The sequence below is a fragment of the Calliphora vicina genome, chromosome 2, assembly GCF_958450345.1.
Source record: "Calliphora vicina chromosome 2, idCalVici1.1, whole genome shotgun sequence".
Classification (NCBI taxonomy): domain Eukaryota; kingdom Metazoa; phylum Arthropoda; class Insecta; order Diptera; family Calliphoridae; genus Calliphora; species Calliphora vicina.
The window spans coordinates 96,025,864-96,044,065 of record NC_088781.1 but is presented as its reverse complement, the minus strand read 5'-3'; the positions used below and the strand labels follow the sequence as shown (position 1 = coordinate 96,044,065).

The 18,202-nt window shown below is 29.1% G+C and overlaps 1 protein-coding gene across 1 annotated transcript in view; it reads left to right on the top strand.

The window, feature by feature from the left end:
* LOC135951214 (cell adhesion molecule Dscam2-like) overlaps positions 1-18,202 on the top strand; it is a 163,497-nt gene that overhangs the window by 64,818 nt on the left and 80,477 nt on the right. The window contains 4 exon segments of the mRNA XM_065500821.1: positions 2,437-2,584; positions 2,686-2,847; positions 3,102-3,251; positions 3,430-3,547. Coding sequence (XP_065356893.1) covers positions 2,437-2,584; positions 2,686-2,847; positions 3,102-3,251; positions 3,430-3,547 — 578 coding nt within the window.

The following is an 18,202-nucleotide window of genomic DNA, read 5'->3' as shown; positions in this document are numbered from 1 at the left end:
TTTGGCATTTTGACCATCTAAATGTTTGGATATCGGAATGTTATGTTCAGTAAAGTTGTTAAGCTCAACCCCGGCGACAACATAGTCAATAAAGAAAAGTGAAATTTTTGGTTTTCATTGAGTGGGAACCTGGAAAATCAGTTTTTCATAATTTTGTTTCAACCTTTCTATTTCTCCAGAAATAGAAAGGTTGAGAAACATGATGCAACTTTAAACCAGCCGACAAAACCGTTATATTTGAATTCAAATACAATTTCGTAACAATATCAAAGCTTAGGTCTAATGTTTATATGTATCAGATTTGTCTACACGCAGAGAAAAAACATGGTTCGACATGGTTACGACAACTATACTATGTTCTTTGTAACAATATATTGTTGTCGTAATTTAATTTAAACAATATTTATACCCTACACCACCATAGTGGGGAGGGTATTATGCGTTTGTGCAGATGTTTGTAACGCCCAAAAATATTGGTCTAACACCCACCTTAAAGTATACCGATCGACTATATGGTCGGGCTTGACCGACCATACTTTCTTACTTGTTTAGTTACTGTAACCATTAAATGTTATAAATATGAATATGGTTCACCGAATGGTTCGGACAACTAAATAATGATAAATAGGTAAACATATTATGTTATGTACAACCATTAAATGTTAAGTTGCTATACGAGTAGTCATAATATGTTTAAGATGTAAACATAATATGTTTACAAAAACTAAATAATGATAAATAGGTAAACATATTATGTAGTCGTAATATGTTTAAGATGCAAACAAAATATGTTTACTTTTAATAAAAATTTTTCCAACCATTTGTGAGAGGTGGTATTTGTCTATGCTGTATTATTTTTACAAGTAAATTTTGAGTGTCTATAATTCCCATTCGCTCTATAGTTTTATTTGTATATTATCATTAACTTTCCTAGAGCGAATAACAATAAATTTATCAATAATATTTTAATTGGGAATTTAGTGTCTTAAAATAAAATTTTGTATTTATAAAAATAAATTTTAATAATAATATGATTACTTTGGATCATAATATGATTTAATTGGGTCATAAATATGATTACTTTGGGTCATATTATTATTGATTTATATCATAATATGATTATTTCAGAACATATTATGATTTTTCATTATACCAATAATGATCATATGTTTTGGACTATAAGCATAAATCTGATCATAATATGATGCTCTAAGTTATGGTTACCAAACCATGTTTTTTCTATGCGTGTAGCTTATAATACAATTAAGCTATTGAAGTTAATGTGAATTTTCAATATAGCTTTTTTCTAGTGTGTAAACGTACTATTTCCACTTCATGAACATTTAAACTTTAATACAAACCATTAGAACAAGTAAAAATACGATGTTTGCTCATGCAACGTTTACAATTATTTCTTTGGAGTTTGGACAAGACATCTTAAGTCGAGATAAGAAAATATCTTAGTTTTTTTATAATAAAACTAACTTTTCAAAACGCTCCGTTTACACTAATCTGCTTCTTCTTACGAATATTAGTTTCTGAGATATCATAAAAAACAAATCAACTTATTTGGAGTTGTTGTTGATTTTGTTTTTGACAAAGCAACTTAATTCGCGAAAACTGTTGAGTTTATCGATAATTATTTTATTATTTATCCTTTGTATAATTCTTTGAGACAAATAATAAAGTTCTTCAAGGGCAAATATTAAAATATTGATCGATAAATTCAACCGTTTTTGCGCTCTCCTGAAAAATTTTAAAATTCCACTTAAGTTGTTTTGCCAAAATTTCACAGATTTCGTTTTTTGTCGTTGTTATACTGTGGTATCCAAAAGTGCAAATCCCATATTGTGGTCTGCAAACGGTCTTTTTGAAGTCCTTTTTTTAAATTGCAAAATTATTGTCTCAGTCAAATGAAATTGATTATAACTACATACAAATTCTATCTTATAAACCTTTGATAAATTTAAAAATGTATTATGTATAAGACCTTAATTATATAATTCATTAAATTTTAAACAAAAAATGTAAATCATCATTTTTTAATTTACTTGACTACTGATCTGAAAAACAACTGAGCCTTTTAATAGCAACATTAGTGAGAATAGAGACTTTTAATCAAGGTTCACTTCCGAAAACTACTTTAATGAGCATAAAACTCTTCAAAATGTTGGTATCCAAATAACTAAAATTTAACAGAAAGAAGTTTGATATTGAAGGAAATCACGCGACACAATTTCATGACTATCATGGCTCCCATATAAGGCCCACTTCCGAAAAAACATATTGACATTTTAATAAAAAAATGTTTTTGGTCATTTACTTGTTTTTGTTTCGGGTTGAATATTTTTAGCACACAAAAATTATTTACCAAGTTGTTCCTACAATTCCAATCAATTAATTTTTATATATGTTTTTGTATTTATTTTATTAAAGGTTCGACATATCCTAGCTAATGGTTCACTGTATTTTCCTCCATTTGAAGCTGATGAATTTCGGCAAGATGTTCATTGGTCAATATATCGGTGTGTAGCAACAAATGCCGTCGGTTCCATAGTATCGCGTGATGTGATAGTAAAAGCTGGTATGTATTGAAAAATCTTAATTTTGTATTTTTAATCCTTTTAATTTGTCTGAACACAAAATGTAATATGTTTTTTATTGCAATTTATATTCCCGTATCAGTGGTTAATCAACGTTATGAACCGGAAGTACAAAATCCTGGTGGGTTTATTGGCAGCAACGTCTTAATCAAATGCAACATTCCATCCTTTGTGAAAGAGTACGTAACGGTCACATCATGGTTACAAGAGCCCAACTTTAATATTTATCCATCATTGGAAGGAGGTAAGATTTTATTTGTTCCACCTATTGTGTCTGTATTTTCATTTTAAGTCTGTGTGTATGATTGCGTTTCTGGATGAGGGTATGTCGTTTTGATCCAACAAATAAAATTGCAAAATCAAACATCCGACTTTATGGGGTTCACATGAGTGACCTTAATTTAATAAATTTTCCAATTTCTTCTTTATCAATTTGCAAAACTACAACAACAATAATGAAATATACAAAAAAAAAATAACATACACACAACTAAAAAGATGGTAAAAATCACATGCTACCGACCGGAGAACTGCTGGTGTACAACATTACACGCACGGATGCTCTCAAAATTTATCGCTGTCGTACACATCACAAATTGACGCAAGATTCGGTTGTAAGCAGCAATGTGGGCAAAATTCAATTGACCGGTAAGAATGTTCATTTTTTCATTCTTCAGTTATTTCGGCCTAAACTTTAAAGAAAATATATATACCGTTACATTCATAAATACACAAATAAGTATCAACCAAAATTTAATTATTTTTTGATTTTCGTTCTTCCCTTTTCTCAACCATTTTTCAACGTGCAAAATTAAATTCTTTATAGAAATGAGAGAATTGGTGCCACCGATAATGAATGAAAAAGTTGTAAGCGTCACTGCACGAGTGGGTGATCCCGTGGTGGTGCCATGTGTGGCATATGCAAATCCCAAGCCAGTATATCGGTGAGTAAATAGCACATACAAACACACAAGTAAATTTGTAAGCATATGTATGTATGCACAATGCAACATACTTTCACATGCTGATTTTTTTACAGAATTTTCAGTCCAATTTTTGCGTTTATGTTATTTTTTTATTCTTCCTTTAATCCTTTCCGTTCGTTGTAATATTTATTAATGAAACGACAAAGTTTGAATGTGTCTGAGTAAATGAAAAATGTGCTGTGCAACAAAAAAAAATTAAAGACATGAAATAATTTCTATCTGAGAATATGGAAATGTAACAGGCAGATAGAAGGCAAAAGCAATTAAAATGTCAGAGTTTGGAAATTGGTAAAAATACTAGTCGTTGCAATGTGAATATTCATGCCAGTGTTTTATACATAAATATTTTATAAATTCAGACACATTTTTAATAGCCCTTTATTGTGGTTTATAAAATGATTTATTTCAAAATAATACGATTAGAACAGTTGTAAAATTTTGAAATGAAAATGACAATTGACCACTGGTAAACATTAGAGATGAGCGATATTTCCATACCTGTGATTTAATCATTGTGATTGAAAAATCACTGGTAACAACAGTTACTGAATATTGCAAGTAACAGGTACAATTAAGTCGTTCTTTTATATTTTTCAACATACTGTTAAATGTTGTTCTTTTATTTTCATCAACATTCGCAGGCAACGTTTTAGAAAAATCACTGGAACAACTGTAGTAACAGGTACTTTTAATATCGTTCTTTCACATTTTTCAACATACTGTTAAATGTCGTTCTTTTGTATCTTTCAACATTCATTAGTAACGTTTTTAAAAAATCACTGGTAAGAAAGCAAGAAAGTAACAGGTACTTTTAATGTCGTTTTTTAAGTATTTCAACAAACTGTTAACTACATTTAATATTTTTCAACATTCACTGGTAACAACAGCCTATTTTTAGGCGCATAATTTTATTTATCTCCAACACAGTGTATAAAATAAAATGTTAAGTACCATATCAGTTAATTCTCTTAAAATTTTGTTACATTTGCTTAATTTTGTTATTTTCCTATTTAAAAAAATGTTTTTAAATCAGCAAATATTAGTTTTTGGTTAACATACGAGCAGATTTAAGAATGCAAATAATACATAATATATTCTTCTTAACATAATTGTTATTTTGTTTAAAATAGACAAAACGTGATCACGGTCACTGTTTAAAAGAACAGTGATTTATAAATCACGTTCACTGAGAACGACGTTCTTCAAAAATCACGGGATCGCTCATCTCTAGTAAACATAGTAGATAATCTTGGTTCATTTTTTAAAAGAAATTCTCTTAATATTTTAGAAGCTTATATAAGAGAACCTTTTCGGCCCAAAATAACAACTGCAAAATACTATTAAACAATACATTGAACAATTTTATGTATAAATCACAAATTCAGTCCTTGATAAAAATTAGCTTTAAAAATGTTCATAAAATTAGATATGGCACTATGAACTTTATATGATCACATATATCAAAAACTGCTGCTTTAAAAATATTCATAAAATTGTATCATAATAAGCAGTCTTTTGTATATTCTTATCAATTAAGAAAATATTTAAAAATTTCCACAACCATGCCCTCCTATAATGTACAGCCACACAGTGGGTCAGAATTAACATTTTTTGGAAATAAATCTGGCATTTCTAATCGGCCGATCGGAATAAAATTTGGCGTGGGCGTAGCCAAGGATAATTCGAGTTTAACTTATTAAAACCTTAAGACCTACAAATTCTCCAGGGGCGGCGCTATGGCGGCTCAAAGTAGGGTACCTTTGACATCCGATTTCAAAGATTTTTATATTTTTGGCGTTCGGCTAGACCTTGAAAAACATGCTTGCTATTTATATTTATCTTATAATTTCCAAGTTATAAGCATTTCAAAATTTAAATTTTAACATTTTGCCATAACTTGGTCCGTTTTTTTAAAAAATATAGGCCGAATACCATTTTTGGGATTTTCGCTTTCCAAAATTTATAAATATCTTTGAAATCGGATGGGAAAGCAAAAAATGGCACGTGTTTAAAAATTTGAATAATTTGAACCCCCATAGCGCCGCCTCTGGAGTACTTTTAGGTCCCATTTTAATAACTTAAACTCGAATACTTGGCTACGCATACGTCAACTTTTGTTCCAATCGGACCAGCCGTTTAGAAATGCCAGATTTATTTCCAAAAAATTTCGATTCAGCACCACTGTGCGCCATTTACTAAACTGTTTAAAAAAATATGTAATGATACTAATAAATTTATTTTGCTAATGTGTTTTTGATATATAGTATATCGTAATAGATGATATAGGGCTTAAATTACCATGGTCAGTTTCATCGTTTCCATGCGCTTCTAATTTCATGGACTAATTATCTAACGACTCTAAGCTGACTTCAGAATTATCAGAATCATAATTGAAAAAAAAGTAAAATCTAAAAGTAAATGCAATTATTTGCAATCGAACCACTACATGTAGGAAACTTCTTGATCGGTTGTTATCAACGGAATTTCTACTCCACAAAAGCCGATAATACTATACACAGTTTCATAAAAAAGATGACCCTGTAAAATCATCAAAATAAGCTACAAAATATCTTAGCATCAGTTAAAAATGCACACCTCTAGTAATAGAATCCATATTCAATGATTTATTTTATTGAAATTAGATTTTATAAAACAACGAACAGTGGTATGAGAATAAAAAAAGAGGGAAATAAATCTGTAACTTCTAAACCCTTAGTCCGATTTGAATGAAATTTCACATGCGCAAAGAGGAAGTATAGACGAGTTTAATTTTTGAATTTCCCAAATTAGGACACCTCGGGTATGTTCAATTTTAAAAATGATCCTATTTCTTCGTTGTGTTTCAAAAAATTTCAAAAAAATTACACATATAGAATCTTCTCGTCGAGCACTATATAAAACCTATCAATTATATCTTATAGCTTAGGAGATATTCGCATTTTAAAATTAAATTTTCAACATTTTTACCCACCCTACTCCAGTTTTTTAATGACCGCGGTTCCGATTTTCTCAATTTTTCTTCTATAGGATTAACAACAGATGTATATATCAAATAATGAAAGAATTGTTTAAAAGGCGTGACTGAGTTCTAAGTTACATGCATTTGAATTTAAAAAAATTAAAAAAAGTTATCCAAAAAAATTCTTAGAGGATGTATAATGAATTTGTACTTTTTGAAAAGCTAATAACTTACTTACACGATTCATACATCAATATCTCCGGAATTCTTCCTGCTCGGTTGCTATTTAAAATAGAGAAAATCGGTCCACAAATGGCTAAGATATAAGGAGAAAACAACCTCGATTTTTGACTTATATCTGATTACTAAGTCATTAATATAGACAATATGGATATCTAATGATAGATTTTTCAAAGACTTTTGCAACGGCGTATATAAGACCATAAGTAAGTTGGACCTACAATGGTTAAAAATCGAAAAAAAAATATTATTTTGAAGTATAATTTGGTGAAAGGTATATAACATTCGGCACAGCCGAATATTACACTCTTACTTGTTTTATTTTCGAATATCTAACTCACGAAAACAATTCCTGATTAACGACACTATTTGCAATTAAGATTTTAAACATAGCCATATGTTTTAACGTTTATTGTTTAATATGACGTTTTCTAAATATTTTATTGTGATTTTTATATTAATTTTTTTGCAAGACAAAAAAGAATTTTTGTTTCTTTCATTTTTGCATTTAAAAATAAATAATTTATCATATTTTTTCCAATAACATTGCTACCAAATTATTAAAGTTTACCATCCGACCTCTTATAAAAACAAACATCTACTACGTATAAACGTAGTAGATGTTAATGAAATTTATATTTTTGAATAAACAAAATAACTTATTCGTGTAATAATCAGCCTAACTACAAAAGCCTTAAAGTCGATTTTAATAAAGTTGAGTATTATTTTAAATTTCGTACCATAAAACAAATTTCAAATATAATTTTAAATGTTTTTTTTTTATTTCAATGTACATTTTGTTTTTTTAATTTTTTGAAATTTTTTGAAAATGAGTTGCAAGGGTATATATAAGTTTGTCATTCCGTTTGTAATTTCTACATTTTTCATTCATAGATAGCGGAGTCGATATAGCCATGTCCGTCTGTGTGTTGAACTCAACTATCTGAAGCCCCCAAATAACTTACATAGGTGGCATTTACACTTTGATTTAAAGTCATGTCGTTTTTTTGTTTTTCTTTTAAAACCCCTACGAAAATCCCATTGCATTTATACGATGCCTTTTTTGTCAACCACGTTTGCCTTTTTTGGCATATAATCGTATCAACAACCAATCAGAAAAGAGCTCAAAGCAGAATATCAAAAAAAGTCTTGAAAAACAGAAAACTTGCCTTTTGTTTAGACGTCACAATTTGTTAGTACAAAAAATAAAACATGATTTTTAGTCATGACTTAAAGTCATAATGTAAATGCCCCCATACACGAATGATACATCAATATCTCCGAAATTCTTCCGGCTCAGTTGCTATTTAAAATCGAGAAAATCGGTCCACTAATGGCTGAGATATAAGGAAAAAACCAGGACAACCTCGATTTTTGACCCATATCTGGATTACTAAATCATTAATATAGTCAATATGGATTTCTAATGATAGATATTTCAAAGACCTGTGCAACGACGTATATAAGACCATAGTAAGTTGGACATACAATGGGTCAAAATAGGAAAAAATATTTTTTAACCCGAATTTTTTTTCACTAAATATTAAAAAAAAAAATTAAAAACTAAAAAAAAAAATTTTTTAAATTAAAAAAAAAATTATTAAATTTAAAAATTTAAAAAAAAAATTAAAAAACAATTTCGAAAAAACAACTGGAAAAAAAAATTAAATTTAAAATTTTTATTTTAATGTATATTTTGGTGAAGGGTATATAAAATTCGGCACAGCCAAATATAGCTCTCTTACTTGTTTTTATTTACATTCATTGAAAAATATTTTCAATTATTTCAATGTATATGTTGGAAAAAGTTTTGAAGCTTTTTTCAAATAAAAACAAAAGTTCTATTTTAAAATAAAGTCGGCTTTAACAAAAATTAACTTTAAAATTTTTTTTATAGTTAGGGTGAAAGATTTTTAATAATTTACATTTTTGTATTGTAAGCCTGAAATTCCAAATTTTTGTTGGAATATTAGTAACATATACATACATATCCCAGCAAAAACTTTGCTTACAAATAAGTTGAAAAATAAGAGGAATTTGACGATTCGACCAATTATTTTTCTACTGAAAGAAGTCATTATTTTTGTTCGTGATGTCTCAAAAGTAATCCTTTATATTTTGGCAGGAAATAAGTTGTTTTTTTAGTAGAGTTATTTATAGAACTGTGCCATGAGTCGAACCAACAACTATCCGTTTGCTAGTCTGCTGTTGTACTCACTACAAAACACATTTTTGTTATTTTTTGTGTTTTCAATTACGAAAATTATCTATTCAATATTTTTTGTATTTGAAGTTCATGCAATAACGAAAATTGTGTATTCAAATATCAAAATTATCAAATTCAAAACTCAAAATTCAATAGAAAATATCAGAAAATTTTGTTTTTGAGCACATGAATACTTGATTCAATTATGAAATAATTGAAACCAGTTCAATATGTGACAAATATTTGAATTCAAACGGTTTAAGAAATAGTTTTTTCTGTGTATAAAAACTATTAAAATTTAGATTGTGTTTAAATGTATAAAATCACATTTCGGAAATTTTCAATTTAATGGTTTGAGGAAATAGCTCAAGATTTTTGGATTTTAATATAATAATAGCGTTTTCGCTTTTAAATAACTAAGAAATATTGCGTTTACAAGCCCTCTGAAGTTTTGAGATACATTTACAAGGGCAAAAAAAATGCAATTTTTCCGGTTTTTGTAAAAATTTTGCCATTAAAAATTTAATTTAAAAGAATAGAGAGTAATGAGACATAAAAAAACCGAAATTGGTTAGAAAATATTAAGTTATTAAAAATGCCACAGGCCATTAACATGTCACAGGGTACTAAAACAAGAAATGAAGGAACAAAATTAACATATTTTGATATATAAAATAAAAGTTATTTTTTACTTAAAATATTGACTCGTATACGAGTTTTTGGCTTCTTATGATACCGTTAATCTATTCGCAGGTATGACCAAAACATTTTTTTTCAACAACAATTTTAAAACCCCATTTTCAAATTTTTAAAAATATTGTTAAACTAATTTCATAATTTTGTGATCATCACATCCCAATGTGATAATATAAAAGGGAATAAAAATATATAAAAATTATGAAAATACCTCCCATAGTTTTTCCGTACCAGCGATTTAAATTTTGCAATTTTGGTGAAAAACAAGTTATTTTAATTAACCCTTAATAGCACTTGGGTAAATGACCCCAAAAAATATATAATATTTCGCTATCTTTCCATTAGAAATTCCAAATAATGAAAAATTTGACCTTTGACCTTCACGATTTAAGGTTTAACGTTTCCCAATTTCAGTAAAACTTTCAAAGTATATTTAGAATTATCTAGGCTATAATATTCTGAATAATTTCTACTTAAAAATCATAACAGTAAGGAAATTTAGTTCATTCGCCAAAATAGGGCCAAATGATTTGCTTTTCTAGAAATTTCCAAAATTTAAATCGAAGCACAGAGGGGCCAAACATACTAATTTTGTGGATTAATTGAAAAAACAAATTTCAAGTATCGTGAAAACTGAAAGTGCCAGCTTAAAGAGCACAAAATTCTACATCAGCAGGCAAAAAATTAATGCGAAATATTAAAAGGTATTTTTATAGTCACGTGTTGAAATTACATATGTGAGAAAAAAACCTAAAAAATTTATAAAAAAAATAAATAAGAAATTACGCAAATAAATACTATTTGTGATAGGTAATTTAAAAAAATTAACAAATCTAATTATGCAACCATCAAGTTCAGGTATGTATTGATATGTTTTGGTTAAATTTAAATTTGAATTATTTGTGGAAGTGGATTTGATATTAGTTTTTATATTGGAAGTGCAAAAAAATAATGGATTTTGTCAGTTCAAATGGACATAAAGTTATTAGCTGGGCTCAGCTGGGCATAGAATTTAATATAATTTAAAAGCCTGGACAGTTAGGCGTTGTTTCTGAAAAAATTAGGTTGCGCATCGCTGCGCCTCATAAGTTATATGTAAATTAGTAAAAGCTTCGGCCTTTAAGTCTACCATCAAAAAGCACTTTGCGATTCTGATAAACGTTTTATTGTTGTCGTTGTTGTTGTTATTGTCATTGTTTTTTTTTTTGTTTTATAAGAGATGTGCAAGTGTTGTGATTAATAATACGAGAGTCAGGTGTGAGTCAGGCCTGGACGTGGCTATATTCTTGTATTATAATGAGATAAACAATAATAAACTTTTGCCAATTACTTTTCTTTATTTCAGTTTAGTTTTCCATCCGTTTATTTTCTAATCGTGAATGAATAGCACGCGGAATTTTAACAATTTAACTCTCATTCACTCACGCTTGTATATGCTTGTTTAAAAGTTTTTTTTTGTGATTAATTCGAAGTTTTTCTTGTGTATAATAAAAATATTAATAAAAAAATCATGTTAGTGAGCGCGATCGCTAGAATGTTAAAGTTTTATATCGGGAGCCAGTTATCACTCACGTTCAGATCTGTAGTTTTTATATTGTCTCAATTCATATATTGTGTTGTATAAATTTCAAAGCAGTGCATTTAAACTTTGCAAGTCTTTTAGTGGCAGAAGTTGGGAAAGATCTCTATTATTCAAACTCCCATTACTAGTTAGTATAATCATATCATCTACATCAGTGTGTCTCACTGATGTAGTTCAATAGATATAGGAGAATTAATAATTCATTTGTATGGGGGGAACCCGATTCCACCCTCGTATACCCTTCCGATTTTGGCGGAACGTGTAGTTTGTTTTTAGAGTTACCCGCAGCAAATTTAGTGTGCGTAACTATTGTAGTTCTATAGATATAGCAAAGTTAATAATTATTTTATATGGTGGGTAATTGACTTCCCCCTCCTATATCCCTAAAATTTTGTTACAATATGCGGATTGGTCTAAGGGCTACCCAAGTAAAATTTTGCGAGCGTCGCTATTATTGTTGTTGAGATATTAATAAATCCGTAAAAAAGGGGCATTTGACCCCACTGTGCGAAGGTACGGAAAAATTATAGGAGATATTTTCATAATTTTTTCGTATTTTTATTCCATATTATATTCACAATAAATAACAATGTGATAAATTTTGAAATTTGTTTAACAAAATTTTTAAAAATTTGAAAATCGAGTTTTCAAACTGCCATTTTGGACATACCTTCGAATAGGTTAACGGTATCCTACGAATCCAAAAACTCATATACAAGTATATATAGATATATTTTAAATTAAAATGAGCTTTTATTTTAACATTTCTCAAAATATGTTAATTTTGTTCCTACATTTCTTGTTCTAGTGGCCTGAGACATGTTAATGGCCTGGGAAATTTTTAATAACTTTAAGATTTTTTAATCAATTTCTGTTTTTTATGTCTCATTAGAATGAAAATTACGTACACATTTCTATTCTTATAAATTAAATTGCAAAAGTAATTTTTTAATGGCAAAATTTTTTCAAAAACTGAAAAAATTGAGTTATCCCCTTGCACCTCAAAACTTTACAGGGCTTGTGGCACTTCTTAACACCAAACGGATTTACCTAAAATTTTTTCAGGATGATTCTTTTACCAATGTTCACCAAAATGGGGGTGAACTGGCAACAATCCAACTTCTGTTTATTAAGGGCCACCCTAATATACATACATATGTATAAATTTAATTGTTTAAAGAAATAAGTTTTAAAGTTAAAGTTCATGTTCATGTTAGTTATCTTACAAATTGAGCTTTGCAAGATAAATAACAATTATGAAAATCTAATATTCTAGGGTAAATTCTCAGCGAGTTGTTTAGTTTTCCCTAATTTATTTGACACGTAAAAAACATAAGTTAGACATGTTATATATCAATGGATAGAGGATTTTGTCTACTTTTCAAAAATGTATATAACTTTGGACAATTGAAAAATTCATGGAATACTTTTTTGAAAAATATGACAAAAAATGCTTTTTATTGAATTTTGCATAGATACAAATTTTTCAAATTGAAATAAACTTTTTATTTATGAATATTTTTTAATGAAATTTCACAGTTATGTAGATTTTTCGCCGCGGCGTTGAGCTTAACAACTTTACTGAACATAACTTTGCGATATTCGGACATTTAGATGGTCAAGCAAAAAAAAAAATACAATTTTTCCTATACGATGCATACTAAATTCAAATCGATATATCTAGATTCCTAGACCCAGCGAAAAGCCGGGACCCTACTGACCCTACTATTTGTCGCATAGTGTTATAATAACAACTTAACGAAGAATTTAAATGTATTGTATTTCAAAATAATTGAAAACATTTAATGAAAAACATTATTGAGTTTGGTGCTTGAACTTTTTTAGCAACCCCGAAAGAATAATACCGTGGTTTTTCATATTTTTTTATGCTCTATTCGACTATGCTATTCCAATTTGCATATTTGCGAATGTCAATAGTTATATCCCTACTACACATACGTAGGTTTTAACTGGTGGCATGTCACAGTGTCCTTTGACATAATGTCCATGAAAGTGACATTATGTCCATGGACATTATGTCACTTTTAGTATTGTCATAATGTCCATGGATACTAAGTCACTTTGCGTATGTATATTATGACACTTTTGAAATGTCATAATGCACAATTTTTTTTTTTGAAAAACTAATTTTAATAAAATTTTTGGAACAAATCTGATCCCAGTAACAGTTCATATTTTCATATGTTTTTTCTGTATTGCCGGTCTTTGGCCGCGCAAAAGGACTTTAAACTCTGGGGTGAATCGAACTCCGGCTTCGCTGAAATCACTTTTTCTGTATTTATTATAATTAGCAAGAAAAGCTTCATTTAGCGAAGCCGCTTGCCGCGTTCTATGGAGGAGAAAGCCACCAAGAGCGGCCTTAGGCCGTCACACAGGAAAACTTTATTTGTGAAGACAAGTTTTTTTGCGCTCAGTAGCATGGCGAAACTATTCTTATGGGCTTTCTTCTCCATGGAACCCGGCAGGCGGCTTCGCTTCATTTAGCCTTTCTTGCAAATTATTATATTTATAAATATATGTATGTATATGTAGTTATAACAAGCAATTTTACACTGATATGGCTTTATTTCACGGCTAAAACCTAAATCCTTTCTTGTACATAAATGATTAAAAAATATTTTTTTTTGGAGTAGAAGTTCTTTATTTTTTTCAATGAACCTTCTTTTTTTGTCAAATAAAATAACAATTTCACTTTTTTATACTTTAAATCTGTGACTTCTGAACTCCACAAAATTCAGATAATAACTAAAAATCGTAGCTATCGTCTTATTACTACTTTATATTTATAAAGTTAAATTCGGTAGAAGTTGAATTAAAATATAAATACTTAAATTATTGTTTAAGTATCATGGACATTATGTCACTCCATGAACATTATGTCAATGGACATTATGACATGCCACCTATTAACTTCCGCTGATATTAGGAACACATAAAGTATAATCCGTCAATCCGTCCTTCAGAATTTAAGTCAATGTTTAAAATAATATATACAATATTTCACTATTATATTAGACTCATAATAAATTTATTGAAGTTTACTACCTTATTGTAAAATTTCTTCCTGAATAAGATGAAATCAAAACTGTATTTAATTTTGTGATATAACCAAGCAACTTTATTTTCAAACAAAACAGTATTGGGCTAGATTTTCCCATTACTTCTTACTTTTAATCTTACTTACTATTATTACAAAGTCGAATAAACCCATTGTCCAAAGTATACTTTTGAGTAAAAAAGACGAATTTGACTGTGATAAATAACTAAAAAAAACATGAACATTTTTTTTGGTGGCTGTGCCTTTAAAAATTCATATTTAAGTAATTAGTTGCTGGGTATCAAATATTTAACCAATTAGATGATTTCTTAAAAGCATTTATAAATTTAAAAAAAATATAATACATACATATTTAAATAAGATATAGGCTATACAAACAGGATCGGTGTTTTTCCTTTTTAGAATTTTTTATTCAAACCTAATTTTTTTTTTAATTGGCGAAGTTTGGATACTTCTGCGGGCGACTATGTCCGCTTAAGTTAGCCAAGTTTTACTTTACACGCTTTCGCATTAGGTTCTTTTTTTGGATCATACACACATTGTATATAGTCCCGAAGAAATTTTTTTTCTACACAAGAAAAAATATAGTTACTTTTTTGGGAAAAAACGTAAAAAAGTTGTTTTTATAGTATTCGACATTTTATCGCAAATATAGATGATATTTTGAAAAAATTCGAACCACCATAGGTCCAACATATCTAAAAAAAAGATCGATCTAAATTATGTAACTAGTTGTCGCCATAAGTGATAGGTACAAATCACTGTAGTAGTAGTAGTAGAGAGTGGGGGACAATAGTTAGAGAAAAGACACAACGTAATAGAGACACTAGCAATGAAGGCTACAAAGGCAAAAAAAGAACTCTTTTCACTTTGTCCAATACTGAATACATCTCTGTAATGTCATTGTTTATACTGACAATATCAAGAGTGACGTGTAAACACTTTTCACCTCACAAAAAAAGGACAATTCATATAAACTGTTGTTATGATGATGATTTCATGCAATAATTATTTTGAGATGAATTAATCGCTACTTTGGATAACTAATGGCTAAAGTTAATAGGGTGAAATAAGGCAAAATAAAAAATTTTCTAGGCCTCATTCATTGTCAATTTATATGATTCAATATATGCTAATGGCATATCTATTTATGAAAATACTATTTGGGTAACAATTTGTTTAAAATACCGGAACTACGATATCTGCAGTAATTTTGTCAACTCTTGAATTTTGACTTTAATTTGGGTCACCCGACCTGAGGATAAATGCTTGCCTGTATGTATGTACTTATGAATATTTGAAATTTCTAAAAAAAGAAAGAAATGCGAAATCCTTATTCTACTGCTTCTCAACTTGTGAAGTATTGAAACTCTGACAAAAACACACACACATCCAATTTAAACAAACAAACACACATGCCAACATTTCATTCCCATTTTAAGTGTATGTTTATGGAATGTACATTAGACCGGATCTCAAAAAATAGATTTGATTTGGATATGTGTTATTTTGTTCTTTATTAACTAAATCTAACTGCTGCTAAATTTGAGGCTAATATGATAACTGGACCCCATGCCGGAAATCGATTCACAGTTATGAAATAAATTATTAATTTCTTATGAAAACGAACGAAAAATTTCGTTTTTGTTGAATATCATATATTGAATTGGAGAATTCCCAATTTTAGCTACTAAGAACTCAATAAAGCCCATCCAAAGCAAATCCATTTTTTAAGGGCATGTCTAATTTACATATGTACATATGTGGACATATGTGTGATTGTGTTAAGGTATCGTTTTCCCTCATTTAATGTGTTGCCTGTCATATACTTACATATGTATGTATGTATCTGTGTACATAGTTTAAAGTTGAAGCTTAAAAATAATTATGCAGAACGATGGCTTCTTGAAAAATAAGCACAAACAGTTTTAAGCACATACCATAAATATTGTGAAATTTTATGTGAATGTATGAAATGAACGAACATACGTAAAAACAAACAAATGAACGTTCATAAAAACAACAACATTGTCGTTAAAGTGGGGTGAGGCGACTTAAAAGAAATGCAAGTGTTGTATTGGGCTGTACCGAATCTTTAATACTCTTTACCAGCGATAAAACCTAGTTTGGCTACCGATTCTAAACGCCAAAGAGGTAATTGCAACGCAAATTTGAATTGTTTCGGTAACGTTAGTCAAGCTGAAAGGACTAGCCTTTCATGGATAAAAGTGATCAGAAAAATTAATCACAATTTTGAGATTAATTCGTAAATAAAATTTTGGTTAAAAAATTACAATAACATGCAACCAGCGAAATGAACACATCGGTGTACGATTTGCCACTATTCGGTAGTCTAAAAAGCAACTCATGTTGAGATGCGTCAGCGAATAATTTAACACCACTGCGTTGTCGATTCGTACCAGTTTTTTTTACAAATTGTAAACGTGGTGTCAAAATAACACCAACCGTTGTCGATTACACTATACAACAAAATCTAATTTTTTCCAAAATTACAAGTTCCGACCGATAAATTTTGATAGAGTAGGCAAAAAAAAAGACACGTGTATCGGCGTTTTGAAAGTTTACATCTGAATTTCATTTGAGTTTCCCAACTTTGGCACATTCTTATTGTTATTCGGCATAAGAAACCATGTGATCCTTACATTTTAGGCATAAAATGTGTTCAGCAAATTTATGTAAAATGTTACGAAAATCATTTTTATAGATTATGTTAACCCTCTAAATCCTGAAAGAATGGGTCTTTTTTGTCCTTCTTTTAAAAAAGAGCAAAAAAACACCATTATAACAGGGATTTAAGGGGTTAAAATGTTGCCCAAAAATATTATCCGTGAAATTTTACTTTAAGTCCCTGAATACACCAAAATGGAAAATTCAACCAGAATGTCAGGAATAAGACACAACAAGGAAGAGCTTAGGGTTAATATCGCATTTATTAAGAATTTTATTTTAAAGAATCCCAAAAATTTAGCATGAAAAAAATAGTTCAAATTTAACTAAAAATCACTAATATCTCTATTATTTCACATTCGATAGCAACTTTGGATAGGAATTATTCATTAATTACATTTTTTTAGCTCTAGGCAATTCCACTTCATTATGATACAATGTCCAGCATATGTTCTTCGTAACATTTTACATAAATTTTCTGAACACATTTAAAACCTAAAATGTAAGGATCACATGGTTTCATATGCCGATTAACAATAAGAATGTGCCAGAGTTGTGAAATTTTAACCCCCTCTCAAATGAAATTCAGATGTAAACTTTCAAAACGCCGATATACGTGTCCTTTTTTTTTTGTCTCCTTTATCAAAATTTATTGGTCGGACCTTGCAATTTTTTAGTGTTGTACAGTGTTATGCAACGTCGTTATGCATATGCATTTTATTTCTTAATGAAAATAATTTTGGACCTAATTTTGTAAATCACGTCGCCTAAACGATATTTATGTGGATAACAAAAACAAAATTTCACCCACGCCTTTCATAATGTGAAAATTTTTTATATAAAACAAAAACAAATTTTTGAAATTTTATTTTTCTATCCACATAAATATCACTTAGGTGACGCACAGTGGGGAAACTGAAAAAAAAGTGAAAATAAATCTGTAACTTCTAAACGAATAGACCAATTTTAATACAATTTTCCATGGCTCTAGAGAAGGTGTTGATAAGTTTAAGTGTTGAATTTGGGTTTATAATACCAAGTGGGTCCGAGATCTACCCCAAAACATTGCTTTATCCATATAGGTATTATCTCTTAGGCCCTAATTTTATAAAACGCAACGCCTCCATTTTCTTTGCGTTGCATTAAATTACAGTTTGCAAATC